This window comes from Barbus barbus (assembly GCF_936440315.1).
Source record: "Barbus barbus genome assembly, chromosome: 11".
Classification (NCBI taxonomy): domain Eukaryota; kingdom Metazoa; phylum Chordata; class Actinopteri; order Cypriniformes; family Cyprinidae; genus Barbus; species Barbus barbus.
Genome location: NC_136739.1, coordinates 24,171,559 through 24,188,511, shown reverse-complemented (window position 1 = coordinate 24,188,511; position 16,953 = coordinate 24,171,559). Strand labels below are relative to the sequence as shown.

General features: G+C 40.7%; 1 protein-coding gene across 1 annotated transcript in view; it reads left to right on the top strand.

The window, feature by feature from the left end:
• The window catches only part of LOC306876664 (semaphorin-5B-like), a 149,673-nt gene that overhangs the window by 46,071 nt on the left and 86,649 nt on the right, over nucleotides 1-16,953 (top strand). The window contains exon 3 of the mRNA XM_079428003.1: nucleotides 15,725-15,970. Coding sequence (XP_079284129.1) covers nucleotides 15,784-15,970 — 187 coding nt within the window. The 5' untranslated portion in view covers nucleotides 15,725-15,783. The remainder of the gene's footprint in view (nucleotides 1-15,724; nucleotides 15,971-16,953) is intronic.

Here is a 16,953-nt window from a genome sequence, read left to right as displayed (position 1 = left end):
ATCGTGTCAGTGAGCACAGAGAGTTGAGATGATGTGTAACCCCAGGCTATCTGTGATAGACACATACAGTATTACAGGCTGGTGGGCAATTGGAGAAAGGTGCGTTACTGGATACTGCTGGACGTGGCTAGACTGTGAGGACATGATATAGGCTGACACAAATTCAGATTGGAGGATGGCCCTTTTGCCGCCTTCTCAGATTGGGTTTGACCACCCACACGGATCTCCAGCGCGGGTAGCCAGAGCGAATAAAACCAGGATTGATTGTATGAGGGGGTATGTAAAGGTTCTACACCTGGTTTATGTATTTTATTTGTGCACACGTTCAGTTATGCGGTTTTTTTTTATTCTATATATTTCACTAATATTTTACTAACCCTCATGTTACTACTTTGAATTTTTTCCTCACCAACCTTTACTAGCGATGTGCACTAGCAAAGGCATTTAGCCTATTTTTATTTCTGTAGTGTTTTGGTGAGTTTGAGCTCTGCCCACAGTAAAATCTCATTGGTCCAAAACAATGCTATAAAATATATTAATGTATAATGCATAATGTGTCATGTCATGTAGCTTTTGTTTTTCAATTGTTGTGTTGATGTGTAGCACCTGGTTACAAAATAATATCCCTCTGAACTTTAGACCAGAATATCAACCAATAAACACTGTTTTGGAAGCTTATTTGGTGAAAAATTGCCCTAATTTGCTTTCCCTCTGAAAGTAAAGATTACTTTTAGCCTGTAGCTCAGTGTGATTATGTGAGTGAACTTCCTGCCGTGCAGTGGCTACTTTTGCAAATTAATGCTGTGCGTTAGATTGGGTTCTGTGATGTTCTGGCCTGCGTTCCATCAGAAAGCTAAAGAGATTGTCACCACAGACTGTGCTAAATTACATTCGTAACCTAATGCACGTCAAATGCAGAAGACCTGCTATGAACAGGCTTGATTACACCCTTGAGAGGCGATCGGTACCCCGTAGTTGCTGAACTTAATGTAAGGTACTTCTTTTCTTAATCAGCATCTCTCCACGACCCTTCCATCAAGCAGCAAACTAATAAAACCTGGCGAATCAAAGTCTATTGTGTCTTTCCTTAATCTGGTCTGTCACAAACAGATACAATAACTTTATAAACACATTTTTGCATTCAGTCAGCACTGGAGTTTGAAATTAAATGCTGGCACTTGCAGTCAAGCTGTGCTTTTAATAGAGTTTTTGGTGCGCTGAGGACTGTTGAGGTTTTGCTCTTTTCAGGCTCTTTTGAAGAGGCACTTCAGGGGCGAAATGGCTGAGCTGATCACGACCAGCGTCGCTTCGCTGCTTTCCTCAGCTTGTGCAGATTACACTCTCACTCTGCCAGACACCACCAGCCCAATTGGCCCTCACCAAATGGAACTGTCTCACAGCTATGACAAATGATGTGTATTGTGTATATGCGTGTGTGTGTGTGTGTATGTGACTTCGTATCTGGAGCCACAACAATGAAAAAAATCCACTCAGCTGGATGGTCAAGACCCTTGTTAGAACTTGGATGGAGCTCTCATGTAAAGTTACGAACTCCGTATTCTGCCATTGTTGCAACCTAATTTTGTCGTGCGCACGTTGACACGCGGCCAACAAGCTTTAGTGCGTTGTTTCTGAAGTACTACTCCTACACATGTAGAAGCTCAGAGATTCGGTCAAAAAAGCTGATACGCTCTCCAAACACCTACCTACGCTCTCGACAGTTACTCGGCTCTTTGTGCGAGAATCCCAGATAAGTGTGAAATTGCATCGTTACAGATGCCAACCTGCCCCGAAGCCATGAAAACTCTTTCTGATTTGTCCTTTTCCATGAATGGAGCTTTGATACGTTATCAGATACATTCCAGGACATGCCTGAAGTATCGGCCTATCGACCGAGTCTGATTATCCTTTCTGTGCCATTCGTAAGGCTAGCAAGGAGGACGGCCTCACGGCGAATTACCGGGCACGCTCATGCGTGAGACGAGCGACTTCGCTCTGTGATTGCCGTGACCCGCCCCTCACCCTCGTACCAAAAGGGTCCTTTATGAAGCTCATTTCCATTTCGCTCTGAATTCAGTCATTCCTCCATTAACCGTGCAGACCTCCATTCCCTTGCCTTCAGGGCCCCCTTTGTCCTTCTAATGGCTCTGGTAGGGCATACTGGAGCAGGCATTAAAGAGATTTGGTGTGATTTAGGCTTTGAAGAATTAGACATGCTCAATGTAACCCTGACTGACCTGAGCCTAGATCTGGGGCATGGAGTGAATTGAGCAATATGATGCTATATGATACTAACTGCAGAATGGATTTCAAGGACTGCCGCGCAGATCTACGGCCAATGTTGAATCCAACGTTTATATTTTTTCTACGAAGCTTTGTGTTAACGTACTAAACATGAGTGGAATGAATTTGCACCGTAGCGCCCCCACACCTTGATGCTCATGACAAGAATAGCATGTATAGTTAACTTTATTGAAGTGAATTAGGTTTAAATCGCCGTCATGCATGAATTAATTATATTTTTGCAATTTTAAACATAATAATCCACGATGATCACATTACACAAAACTGAAATTGCACGTCAAAATAACACACTGTCAATATTTTTTGAGACCCCCCAAAATTTCACAAATTACGTTTTCAGGGGAGCCCATGTCTTATTAAGGGGAGCCGAGCTCCCCCTAGCTCCCCCGTAGTTCGCACCCTGTTCATGCCATAAATCCCGCCTCTTGTGTTCCTGCATGTTCTGTGTTCACAAATCAGTCTGATTAAATAATTAAAAAAATTAAAATAAGTAAGTATAGTAAGTATAATTAAAAAAGTAAGTAAACAACCCACACACTTAGAAATAACCACGTTGGTATGTCAAAAAAGACTAGAAATGACCTGAAAACATAGCCTGTAGGGAGTTTTTTAGCTTGGTGTAATCTAAAATAAAACTGTCTGTGATAAATATTTACCAAGCTTTGATGACTGATAGAATAAAAGTTAACTATTAAAAATAAAATCTGAATATGTTCACAAATAAAATGTATTGTTTAAATCGTTACTGACTTGAGTTAGTATTTTGCCTTTGAGTCAGCTGAAAACGCTGATGAGATTCATATTGGCTTTAATAAATCAAATATTGATTGCTAATGTAACAATAAAAAAAAGTTTTTTTTTTCTTTTTCTGATAGTGTAAGTAATGTTTATTTAACCAAGAAAATGTGACTAGGACATTAACTTACATTTGATAAAAAAAAAAAGAAAAACTGTGAGGACTTTGTCTCGTTACAAAACACCACTCCACACCACTGGTTTACATCTAGTATTAAGATGTGCTTTTATCGATCACAGGTGGACAACGGGAAATACAGGTGTAAATGGGGTCTGAAACATTTTGAGCTTGTCCACTTTCAGCCACTTCAAGACGAAAACGCATTCAAACAGCCACAAAATCCACCTCCTCTCTGCCTACTAACCTAATTCTTAAACATTACGGGATGTGTTGTTGAAGCGCACTACCCAGATGGGATTTAAACTTTGCCATCCGAAATCTGAATGTTTGAAGGTGAAACGTCACAAAAAACGCAGTGTTTTCTTACTAGTCCTAACTGTAACACAACCCACAGCGATCTGCATAGTTTTGTGGCTATCAGAGTACAAATGAAAGCTGCTGCTCTCCGTATCATTTTCCATGGTCTCCTTTTGCATTCTCATGTAAATTGTGTGAGCTTATTTTGCAGTATTAGATCGAAAGATCAGAAAAAGCCCATAAATACACTATAAACCCTGCCCTCAAAGACATCTTGAAAGCATACGAAAGAAACGGATTAAAAACCAAGTGTGAACGGAAATGCATTTTCCTTGTCTACCTGTGATCCAATCATCCAAATGCATACCAGGTGGAAACAGGGTTTTAGAGATGGCCTTATATGTGATTTGACTCCACTGAATCCCCAAAAGAAATGTTATTGAACATTTCCACAAACATATTAAGCATTTAAACTGTGAATGTTTTTTCATTTGTTTTCCATTTTCCTTCAATTGGACCTTAACAATGATGTAAAGAGAAAATGACAAGTGTGAAACACTTACAATTGTATTTGTCTTCCCAGAAACCCATTTAATTTAGAGACAATGAGCTGACGGTGTGCCATTTACTTAGAAGATCTTCTTTTGTATATTTATTCTAATTGAGAAACAGGTGTTTCTTAACCCTCCGCTGCAAATGAGACCTCCCAGGATCTGAGCTGGTGGGTGCCTAAATAGCTTTGTGTGCTCTACTGGCCCTCATCAGCATTCCTGCAGTGTTGGAGCTAATGACAAGGCAACCTCGGCATAATGCGCCTCCTAAATGACTGATTTCTCATACATTTAGTATTTATGAGGACTTATGAGTGCACACAAGATGCTAAACATGGAGAATATTATAAGAGGTAATCAACTTTGCCTGGACTAGCAGAAATTACTGGAGGAGACATGAGACATGGCTTCACCTAATTTACTGCTAACATTTAGATTTTTTTTTCTCCCCATCTGTTGTAAATATTTACATCAAGTACCTAGCAGGACTGGGACAAGTGTTTAGTTGTTTACGGTTGCTAATTGTTAACGCATTGTTAATTGCTGCATCAGTATAGAATTTGAATGATGTGATTAATATAATTAAATAACTAATATATAAATGAATTTATATAATTGGAATGCATTGAAACAATACAATTAATAAATGCATATATGTTAATGTGGTTAATATACAGTACATTCAGTATGTGTATATATTTTACAATGACTTGAATGTGGCCTATCCCATCGAAATATAGTCAAAACTATCTATTTTAGCTTTCAATTTCTAAACAAAAGAAAACGATCAAATGACATGACGTACATCGATTTATTTGTCTGTATCAGCTAAATATAGGCAGTAGCACATGGTTTTTAAAATATAATTATTTTTTTTGTTGAATTTCGAGTTAGGAAGTGCAGAAAGTTGTGTGATTAGACTATGGGAGGCCTCGTGCTGTGAGGAGAGGTCTGAGCACAGGGGTGGTTGAGGGTTTACTGCTGCCAAAGCCGTATGACTTACAACCAGAGAGATCAACACAGCTGGCAGCCCAACAGCCCATGTAATGTGGAAGACTCTCCTTTTAAGTTTGACTTTTGGAGGGATCGATATGTACTTATTGGATACATTTTTGGAAGAATATGACCCAGCTAAACAAGCTTATGACCCGCTCACAGGCCAAAAGATGGTGCAATAGGAGCTCTGTGCTGACAGGAGGAAGAGTGGAAATAAAGTAATTCATAAACCTATTCTTTTTTTTATTTGGGACCAATGGAAGGGAATGCTGGAATGCACTAGCCTATGTCCTTTTTATTGCTCTGCTTAGAGACCTGTTGCATCACAGTGATTTTACATGATTTAAAGTCTTGTTTCCATGTACATTCGGCATTCTTTCTGCCATAGACTGATGTCATCCAATTATTTGTCAGTGCACATGAAAGATAATGGCATGAATGGTAGGGAATGATTCTTAGGAAGCACAACAATACCAGCAACAGCCATTATATTTAATTCAATGTTTAATTCAATGTTTAATTCAAAAATCTAAATCTGCAATAAAAACAACTAATCCACAAACTGTGCTTTGTGTGATGCAAGTAGCATTAATATTTAAATCTGTAGTCCCCTCAATGAAAAAGAATACATTTACATTTATTCATTTTAGCTGACGCTTTTATCCAAAGCAACTTACAATTGCTATATATGTCAGAGGTCGCACGCCTCTGGAGCAACTAGGGGGTTAAGTGTCTTGCTCAGGGACACATTGGTGTCTCACAGTGGATTCGAACCCAGGTCTCTCACACCAAAGGCATGTGTCTTATCCACTGCGCCATCACCACCCCCAGAATACAGAAAAATATCATTTTTTTAATTATTATTATTTCAGAACAAATGGGAAATGACAATGAATTTAAACTCTAGCCCCACATACTATCAGCCCAGGAATCTTTCCTTCATTAACATGATCATGTTTAATATTTTTTAAATTAATATATTAATTACATTTAATGTACATACATACACACATACATATTATAAATATACATACAATATTGTTTGGGATCAGTGGGACTTTAAAAATGTTTTCAAATGAAGCCTAGCTGAATTTTATTTGTTCACAAAATGCAGTAAAATTTGTAATATTGCTAAATATTATTACATTTACTGCAGCCATTACTCCAGACTTCAGTGTCACATGATCCTTCAGAAATCATTCTGATAACAGAGCAGTATTCAGTATTCTGATGATAAAAGTATTCAGCAAGGATGTTTCTTTTAAAAAAAATCTTACTGACCCCAAACTATTTAATAGTAATACATTTATAATATTTAAAATTGATGATTTAATAATTGATGATGGTTTTTCATAGGTTTGGTCTGGAGCAACAGACCAACAGTTACTACTCTGCGTGTGCTCAGAGCTGATTATGTTCTGTTGTTCATCTTACTGTCAGATGGGCAGCGCAGGAGGCACATGAGAAACTGCTGTTGACGTCTTATAATCTGCCTCCATCCAGGCACCAGGCTCAGTGCGATTTCCTCTCGCTGACAGATCTTGATGGCCCGTCTGACATCACTGTCATTTGATGAGGTGTTAAATGAAGAAGTGGTGCTCATTAGGAGAGATCGTGTTTGCTCTTTGGCTATACCTGTTCTCTTGTCTCACAAAGAGCCTGTCTTGCCTGTAAAGTGGCGAACAAACCTGCGCCGTCGTTCGCAATTGTCCGACAGCATTAACGATATGTGCATTAGTCGGGTCTGTTTCCATGGAAATATGCAGGGTAGCCTGCTGGGCACATGTTATCCTGGCTGATCTGGGTGCTATTGACAGAAGCGCTGCATGTGCATTCATTAGTCTAATCAAGGGAAGTTCCTTTAACCAAGTGCAAACGGTCTACAGATAATTGACCATCTACTCATGTGAAATCTAGTGAAGTGTCCCAGATGGGTATTTTATTTTCTCACGCGCTAAAATAGCTAGATGGCCATAAAGTGCAATGGGCCATTTTGCAAGTATCCCAGAGGGAAGGAGTCTTGAGTGCTTTCTTTGGCTTGATCTTTCTTCTACCACTTTGGTGAGCACACCACATTCAGAAGTGCTGCCAGCTCAGCCCACTCTCTAAGGCCAGTTTAGAAGTGCCACCAGCTGTTTTGAGCCTTAATTTGTTAGTGTAGGTGGTGCTTGTGCTCGGGCACGTCTGTGTAGATGCTTAACGCCTTCGCTATTTGGCATTGGGACTAATTAGCTCACAGCTGTTGACTCACTGTTGGGATGCAAGTTGTTAACAACTACTTTTAAACTTCACATGTGCTTGCTTGCGTGTGTGGATTTGCTTTTTATGTGTTGTTTTTTTTCTTGTCTCTTGGGCTTAATGCAGCTGGTTCAGACAGACCTCTTTCCCATCACAGCAGCACTTCAGCAACCAGCTGAGTAAAGCACGCATCCCCAGCCACAAAGAAGTGTGTACATGACCTCCTTGAATAGATGTCTCTTCATAAATTGGTGTTGCTCTACCATAATCTGAGATGAACATGTTCTTGATTCTGTCGAAATGAAAGGATGCACTTTTTCTAGTTCATGATAATGGCATCATAGGAAATGTGTATTTTATTTGTTTTTCCTCCTCCTGGCGTTTAGAAATTATAGTATCCATTCTTCTTCCTTATTACTTCACTAAATAACACAAATAGCCATCACTGTTTTTGAGAATGAATTACCCGTAAGTGTGATTTTGTGAATTTTGACTAAATATTGTGTATAGTATTTTTTTGTTATTCAGTATATTTATTCTTAATTAAGGAATATTATCTATCTCTCATTATCTCAAAATCATTAACTCATTATTAATTATTTATCTGCCCTACCAACATCAGCATTAGAAAACCTGTACGGTTGAAATGTTTTCTTTATCAAGGAATATTATTTATGATATTTCCCCATTACGTTACCTCTTCTGTACGTTAGTATGTACATGTGATTGCAAGAGCAATAAATATGTAAACATTTTTCAGATTGAATTCTGTTTTAAGTTTTTTTTGTTTTGTTTTTTGAGTAAATATTGTGTTCAAAATATTACTACTAAAAATTGGTGAATGTAATGTTTTGAAATATTAATCCAGTATATTTTATTCTAATTAAGGAATATTATCTTTGTCCTAATTAAATTATTTATAATTCATCTGCTCCAAAGACATCAACATCTGCCCACATTGGTCGACCACTGATCGATATAATAAATCAAGGTCTTTTATTTTAAAAAATATTAAGGAGAATTCATCAATGATTATTAAGATATTACACCGTTATCTCTTTCTGAGCATACACATTTGAAATATTACCATAAGGTCAAGTAGTAATTTTCCCATCAAAGGTTCTCCTGCATACTAACTAGGCTAAAACTCTTCTTTTACACATGCACCAATACACCCACCCAGCCACACTTTATTACATAACCCCTAATGAGCAGTCTTGACTCAAGTGCTACAGGATGCAAAAATGGACGTGTGTGTTTTCTGTAGCTTTTGCATTCTAGATAGTTGCCTTTGCACTTGCACATGCTCTGCTAAGATTTTAACCAACTTTACAAGTCAACACGAATTTAGTTCACTCTGTTGTAATCTTTTTCAGTCTAGAGATGTTATGTGTTGTGAATAGTCCTGTCTCATCCAGATGGTTGACTGTATAGCAAGCCAGTTGCCATGTTTATTTGCCTAATTAGTTACCTGCTGTTGCGAGAGGGATAATTGAGAAGGCATCATGGTAATTTGTAACATAACCAAGCTAATAATTTATTATTGATTGCCTCATCCAATGGTGAAACTGTAAATTAGCCCCTGGTGCATCTCAGGGGATTGCATGAATTCACTCTTGTTTTTTAAACACTCAAATAATATTATGTGCCACAAGATTAACTTTGGCCCTGCATGAAAGATGGTGATGTGCTGCAGGTTTCTCTCTGGCTATAAATCAGGTCTACAGTGAGGTTTTGCAAAAGCAGCCATTCAATAGTTGCTGTGAGGTTAAGGATAACTTTTTCTTTTTTTTTTGACAATCAACATAAAAATAGTAAATATATGTAAATCTTAAATATTAAATATAAATTGTTATGGTATAATGTAATTTTTACTTTTTACTTTAACTTTTTTGTTTTGTTTTGTTTTGTTTTGTTCGGTGTGTATACAGTATGCAGATGATTTACTGTGGCGACCCTTAACAGGAGCAGACAAAACTGACAATAGGCTTATATTATATTATATTTTATATTATATTGCATTAGCTGTGATATAGAAATAGATATAGTTTAAATTCACCTTTCTTCTGAATTTGTTACCATAAGGAAAATTGGGCTTATTTTTGCTAATGGGTTCCTTAAGGATACTAGATTCCAGCTTAGGGCAATGTGGGTGTTCAATTAAACCTTGGTCTCCTAGGTCGATAAACTTGCTTGCTGAAGTGTGACACATTATGATTTCAAAAGTTAGCATATGACACGTTGTGTGAGGAGATTGACGGGCAGCTGAGTGCAGTGATTGAGGTAACTGCTGTGTGTTGTAATATGACTGCACTGGAGCTGCTCTGAATAGAGATAGAGATGTCATGCCTCACCTCTAATAAGATCAGCCATGATATTAAAACTCCTCCGCATATGAAGGAGACGGAAGTGCCTGGGCGCTTAAAGGGTTTTATGCTGATCAAGCTGGGCCACCACTTACTGCCAGAAACTTTTAACAACACCACCCACCACTTCTGCTTCCTACCCCAGTTCCCCTGCTCCAGCCATCACCATTATTGCATGTGAAATTTTGATATTTTTAATTTTTTTTATACCTCTAATTATATTAATGTAAATGTTGTTATCCAGAAGCCGAAAGATCTAGCTTGCTGCTTTGAAGTGTTTTGCATGTTTTTGTTAGGTTTTTCTGTGGGGCCCAATGTAGTTGCCTCAGTCATTCTGTCTCTTTGCAAAGCCTGCATTGCATTGTGACCGAATCACAAAACATTCATGGGTGAACTGTTCTGCACAAACTGTTCAGGCTGGACTGAAAAGATCAGGGAAAAAAAAAACACCTCAGCCACTCTTTACAAAATTTTAGGATGCTTGAAAAGGATTTTGCAATGCCGCAGGTGCAAATACACAGCCAGGAACAGCACAACTTCTAAATAACTCATATTATTAGTTAGCAACTGGAATATTAGAAGCTTTTTGTGATGTTATTCTAGAATAGAATAGAATAGAATTTCTTTATTGTCATTGTACACAAGATACAATGAAATTGCAGAGCTTCTGAATAAGGTGCATGGTACATAATAGACCAAAAAATAAAAAATAAATATACATGATACAAAGTGATGTACAATTAAAATATTTAAGATAAGGCAAAGAATAAAGAAAATGAACATAGAAAGAGTTGCTTGTATATACAGTATATAAATAAGTAATAATAAGCCACAGTTTGTCAAAATGATTATTGCACTAATATGAGGTAGACTTCTGGCTCTGAATAAAACTATTTGGAATGAGAATATAAAAAACATTGCACAAAAAGTGAATATATTTCACTGAAATACAAGGCTATACTGAAGGAATAAAGACTAAGAATGGAGATTGCAAAGAAATATGATACACAAATACACATATTGTACCGAGTAAGATGTCAGTGCATGTGAGTGTTCAGTGCATGTGTGTGTTCAGTGTGATTATAGCTCTGGGGAAGAAGCTGTCCTTGAGTCTATTGGTCCGTGATTTAATGCATCTGTAGCGCCTGCCCGAGGGCAGCAGTTTAAACAGGTGGGAACCAGGGTGAGAGTGGTCTTTTCCAATGTTCTGAGCTCTGCTGAGGCCGCGGGAGTTGTAAAGGTCCTTCAGGGAGGGAAGAGGGCAGCCAATGATCCTCTGTGCAGTGTTAATGATCCGCTGTATTCCCGTTCTCTCTGCCTCAGTACAGCTACAATACCATACTGTGATACAGTATGTCAGCAGGCTCTCCACTGTAGAGCGATAGAAGGTCTCCAGCAACTTCTCCTTTAGGTTGTTCTTCTTTAACACTCTCAAGAAGTGATGGCGCTGCTGTGCCTTCTTGATGATTGCTGTGGTGTTGGCTGATCATTTGAGGTCTGCTGAGATGATTGTGCCGAGGAATTTGAATTTGAATTTGAATTTGTCTGCCCTGTGTCTTCTAAAGTCAAGGATGATTTCCTTTGTTTTGGTGGTGTTAAGTGTCAGGTTGTTGGCTGAACACCACTCTGACAATCTCAGGATCTCATTTCTATAGGCAGCCTCATCCTCCTTTGAGATTAGGCCCACCACTGTAGTATCATCTGCGAATTTGATGATGTTGTTCTGGTGATGGACTGGGCGGCAGTCATGCGTATAGAGAGATGCAGAATTTGGCTCAGCGCACACCCTTGAGGGGAGGCAGTGCTGAGCGTGGGAGTGGAGGAGAGATGGGGACCGAGTTTAACAGTCTGAGGGTGGTCAGTCAGGAAGTTCCTGATCCAAGTGCAGGTGAGTAAGAGGAAGCCCAGATCTGTGAGTTTGGTGAAGAGGATGTCCAGTATGATGGTATTGAAGGCTAGGCTATAATTGATAAAAAGCATCCTCACATAGCTCTCCTGATGTTCCAGATGGCACAGCGCATTGCGGAGAGCTATGGCTATTGCATCCTCAGTCGATCTGTTAGCTCTGTAAGCAAATTGATGTTCATCGAAGGAGGAGGGGAGGCAGGTTTTCAGGTGGTGCAACACCAGCTTCTCGAAGCACTTCGTGATGATCGGTGTGTGGGCGATAGTCATTGAGGCTATCCGTGGCTGATTTCTTTGGTATGGGGATAATTGTGGAGGATTTCAAGCTGGATGGAATTGAAGCTTGTGTCAGAGAGAGGTTGAAGAGGTTTGTGAGGACTCCTGAGAGCTGGTCAGCACATCCCTTGAGCACCTTCCCTGGGATACCATCAGGGCCAGCAGCTTTGCGTGTGTTCACTGTACTGAGCACCCGCCTCACTTCATGCTCCTGGACAGTGAGTGGGGGGGTACCAGGGTCTGGTGTAGGCTGAGGTGGTGTGGTTTTTTGCAACTGTGGTTTGTCAAAATGAGCAAAAAAGCAGTTCAGTTCCTCTGCCAGTGGAGCCGAGCTGTTTCCAGCTGCACAGCTGCTGCCTCTGAAGTTTGTTAGGTGCTGGAATCCCTGCCATACCTGTCATGGTTTGCCGTCTGTGAAGTGATCTTCTACCTTAATTTTGTAGTCCCTCTTTGCATCCTTAATTCCTCTCTTTAGGTTGGCACTGGCAGCACTGTAAAGAGCTCTATCACCTGACCTGAAGGCAGCTTTTCGGCCTTTAAGGAGCTTGTGGACTTAGCTGGTCATCCAAGGCTTCTGGTTGGGAAAAACCCTGATGATTTTATTCACTGTGACGTTGTCCATGCAGTACTTGAAGTAGGCCAGTACCGCCTCAGTGTGAACAGCCAGGTCATGATGTTTAAAGACTTCCCAGTCAGTATGTGTAAAACAGTCCTGGAGCTGAGAGAGTGCATTTCCGGGCCATATAGAAACAATCTTTGTGAGTGGTGTTGTTCTTCTTCTGAGGGAAATATATGCTGGAGTAAGAAGCAGAGAGAGGTGGTCTGGGTGGCCTAGGTGAGGGAGAGGAATAGCTCTATATGCATGTTTAATGTTGGTCAACCTCTGTCTTCCCAGAGTCTGAGTGCACTGTTATTCAAGAGTCAGTCATGTCCAATGTTGTCCCTCAGTCCCTAAGGTCTGTTCTGTTCTGCCGGGCCAATTCCGGTCTCCACTGAGACTACCAAGATCACTAGCTCTCCGTCTATGTTGGCCGAGTTAGCTACAGATACTACAGAGGCGGTCAACTACGCAGTTTCTATCCGTCAGGAGAAGAGGAGAGTGGTCCATGTTGTGAAGTCTAATGCCCTTCCTGTTAGATCCACTGAAGCCATGTTTTTGAATCCTGTCTTGTCTACAGAATGTGTTCCCACCAGTCATGTCCAGTCAAAGAATATTCCTGCAAGTCATGTCAAGTCAAAGAATGTTCCTGCTAGTCATATCAAGACTAAGGACATTCCTGCCAGGAAAAGCTATTCCTGTGGCTCTCATTAAGCCCGTTATGGTCAGGGAGGCCACCTCTGAGTTTCTTGCTGTTCCTGTTGTGCCCCCAGAGGCAGTTCCTGAGCGGCCTGCTCCTAACGACATGGTCATGGAGGCCATTCCAGTGGCTCACATTCAGCCCGTTATGGCCACGGAGGCCATCTCCGAGCACCCCGCTCTTCCAGTCACAGCCATGGAGGTCGTCCATATGCAGCCTGTAGTCACGGCCGCTGAGGCCTTCTCTGAATCTCTTGCCAACCTAATCAAGTCCACAAGGAAGATTCTCGCCACCCTTACTATGGCTACCAAGTATGAAATTTCCGAAGAGGAGCCCACTGAGTCCACTCCAGTCCAGGAGCTCCCTGAGTCTGCTATGGAGGAGGTTGTTTCGAAATCCGCTCCAGGTAGTGCGGTCCCTGAGCCCGTTGCAGAAAGGACTGGTCCAGTGTCCGCTCCAGAGAGAGCAGTCCCCGAACTCGTTCCAGTGAAAGCTGTTCCCAAGCCCACTCCTGAGAGAGCAGCTCCAGTGTCTCTCCAGCCCCTGAGTTTGCTCCAATGCCGGCTCCTCGAAAGCGCTTTGCTGTGCCTGCTACTCATGAGCACCTTTCAGTGCCAGCTCCACGTAAGCGCATCCCAGTTCCTGTGGTCAGCCCACGGAGGGTTCTGGTCCCCGAAACTAGCCCAGAGAGGGCTCCGAGTCCCTGCACCTAGAGGCACCTGCAGTCAGGCTCCCATCCCTCCCTTCCCACCCTCTGTCATTCCCGGTGGTGGTTCCCCAGGGCCGAGACCTCCCTGGCCAGCCATGAACCATTGGCCTGGTTGCTCTGTCGTACCAGTCCTGTGATACCGCTTATTCCCTACCTAGCTGTTTGTTGTTATTTGTTTTATTCTCACATCAGTCCCCAGTCTAGTCTTGTCTCGTCCTGTCCTGTTCCATCCTGTCCTGCAGGCTGGTCTACCGGTCCCCTCGCTGGGTCTGCCACGCTGCTAGGCCTGTGCTGAGTCTGTGACATCACTAGTGTGGAGTGGAGTGCAGTGTTAATTTTGGCAGGCATTTTTGATTTAGTCTTAGTCTTTATCTTGAGACGAAAATGCTTAATAGTCTTAGTCACATTTTAGTCATTTGAGTCTATCATAGTTTTAGTCTAGTTTTAGTCGACGAAAAGTCATTGCATTTTTGTCAACTTTTAGTCATTACTTTTAGTCAAACTGCAGTTACCAACATTTATTTTGGTAGCTATTTTATATGTAGTAGCTATTCTAACAAAAATAGTCATCAATTCTTCTCTCTTTAGACCAAATCAATTAAGCTTAGTTATGAGAAATTTGAATCAAGGATTGAATTTGGAAAAACTGGAATAAATGTAAATTTTTTGGTAGAAATATAAATTAAACTCATTTTTCAGATACAGTAGGTTTACTTAAGTATACATTTATTTAACATCTTTTGTTGGTTAACATTTATGACAGATAATTAGGAATGCTGTCCATTTAAGACGGTAGGTATGCATGTAATAGCCTACTGACATACATTCAGTTTTCACCCACCTGTTTAAGCTCACTTAAACCATAACGGACTGTATTTCCGTGAGATGCTCTACATGAGAGACATGTGGACTGCTGTGTGTGTATTTGAGCACTGAGAACTGATTGCGCGCTGTATGAGAACTGAAGAAGTGGAGCGTGCGCGAGAGAGAGCACTTCTATCAGCGCGTTTCCGCCTATCGCACCTTCACTGACTTTAAGTTAATCGACAATAAATTGTGACTCCCGGGAAAAACGGGACGTCTGGTCACCCACTCCCTAACCCTTCGGTTGCTGAGGCCATTGTTTCAGATCGCTAGTTCGCGTTTTGGTAGGTTATCCGTCCACTGCGGCTGCCATACTGAGACTAGATATGCAAACGCCCCTTTTCCAATGACAGAGACGCACATTTTGAAAGACAAGACAGTTAACTTAGCCTATAGGATGTATTTTGAATGTCCGGTAGTCCTCAAATAACATTTTAGTCCCGTCTCGTCTTGTTAACGAAGACGCGCATACATTTCGTTATAGTTTTTATCATCAGATATTAGTTTTAGATCGTCAACGTCTCGTTTTAGTCACAGAAAAAAGGTTCGTCGACGAATATTTTTCGCCGTCGTCGTCAACGAAATTAACACTGGTGGAGTGGTGTGGAGTGTCAGGCCACCGCTGCTAACCTTCAGCCTCCAGCTTCGCTGCCGTCATTGCTCTCTGGTGAACTGCCATCTTGGACTAGACTCTGTGGCCGCTCACCTAGGCCGCCTGTCGCCATTCATTCCCTGCCCATTGTCTGGACTGTGTTCACTCCCCTCCTCACCATCTCTTGTCCTGTCAGTTGTTCTGTTAATAAACTGTCAACACTATTCTGTATTTGAGTCCTCTCTCATAGAAACCCTGACAGAAGTACAATATTGCCAAACTGTTCAACTCATATGACAGTAAAGATGTGTGTGAGCTGCAAAAAATGGATACCTTAAAGAAATAGCAAAAAAAATAAGCTTAGAAAAGTATGTTTACCATGTCCATGAATCTCTTTCTCCCCTCTCAACAGGTGCATTCCAGAGGCCCACCTTGGCAGCTAGAGGAGAGGAGAGGTCGGCCTCCGTCACCATGACAGTGTTGCCACGGGCCGTGGCTTCCCTGGCTGTGCCTGGCCTTATCCTCTGTTTCATCACTCTTCCATTTCCTGCTATACTATCCCAGAGGCCCCCTCTCCCCACAGAACCCTCCCCCACCTCAGCACCCCACACAAGGCCGGAGTGTACCCGCCTGGAGCACCCCGTCATCTCTATTCAAGGTGAGCACTGATGCCTCTCGCAGTACATGCTTTACATCAATGTTTCTCTTCTCTCTAGGAATCTCTTGTAGTACATGCGTTGGGAAACTACTTTGAAATTCTAGCTTGCCAAATAAAAGATAATATAATTTTGAAGTTGTTGAAGGTGTCAATCTTAGAATATTTTTCCTATCCTACTTTAATATTCAGAGATCGCTGTAAGTGTAAAAAACATAAAACAATATCTCAATGGCAATATTAAAACACTAATTGGTTTGGCCATCCCAACCAGTCAAATGTAGCAACAATGGCTCAACCAATTTGTGATTTTGTTGCTGGAATATTTGATTTTCTGACTAATCATGGTGAATGTTTTAGAAACCTGTTTACAATTGGTAATGCTAAGATACACTTCAGTCAAAGTACTTTTTTTTAAAAACAGTTTGCTAGACTACAAGCTACCACCAAAATGTAAAAAGATAAATTTGTGCCAAGTAAAAAATAAAAAACCTTTATGTAATTGCACATAATACAGCATTTAACTAAATATTTGGATGGAAAAAAAGAATACTGGCATGGTCTCAAATCATTTTGTGAATTATTTGACCAGTGAGTCATTTACTAAAAAGAATCAGTTCACAAACATGCTTACATTGATTCACTAATCCACTGAAATTAATCAAATCAGTGTCACGAATCTTATTTAACCAACTCAATATATGAAAGAATGTCCAATAACTGGAAAAATGCTTGGTGAAGCTGTACTATTTTGAAAATAGCTGCTGCTATCATACTACAGAAAATAGCTGGTTGCATGACTAAACATTGGCAATATTTTTGTTGGCTAAACCTGAATCATATAAAAACTGACAAAGCATGCTTTAAGGGCACAAAATGTAGCTACAAATATTTTTAGGGCATGTTCATACCTCAGTCAGCTTTAATTGCTGATAATAACAGCAATTAGGGCTATAGTACTCGATTCCGGACTCGAGATGCTTTTC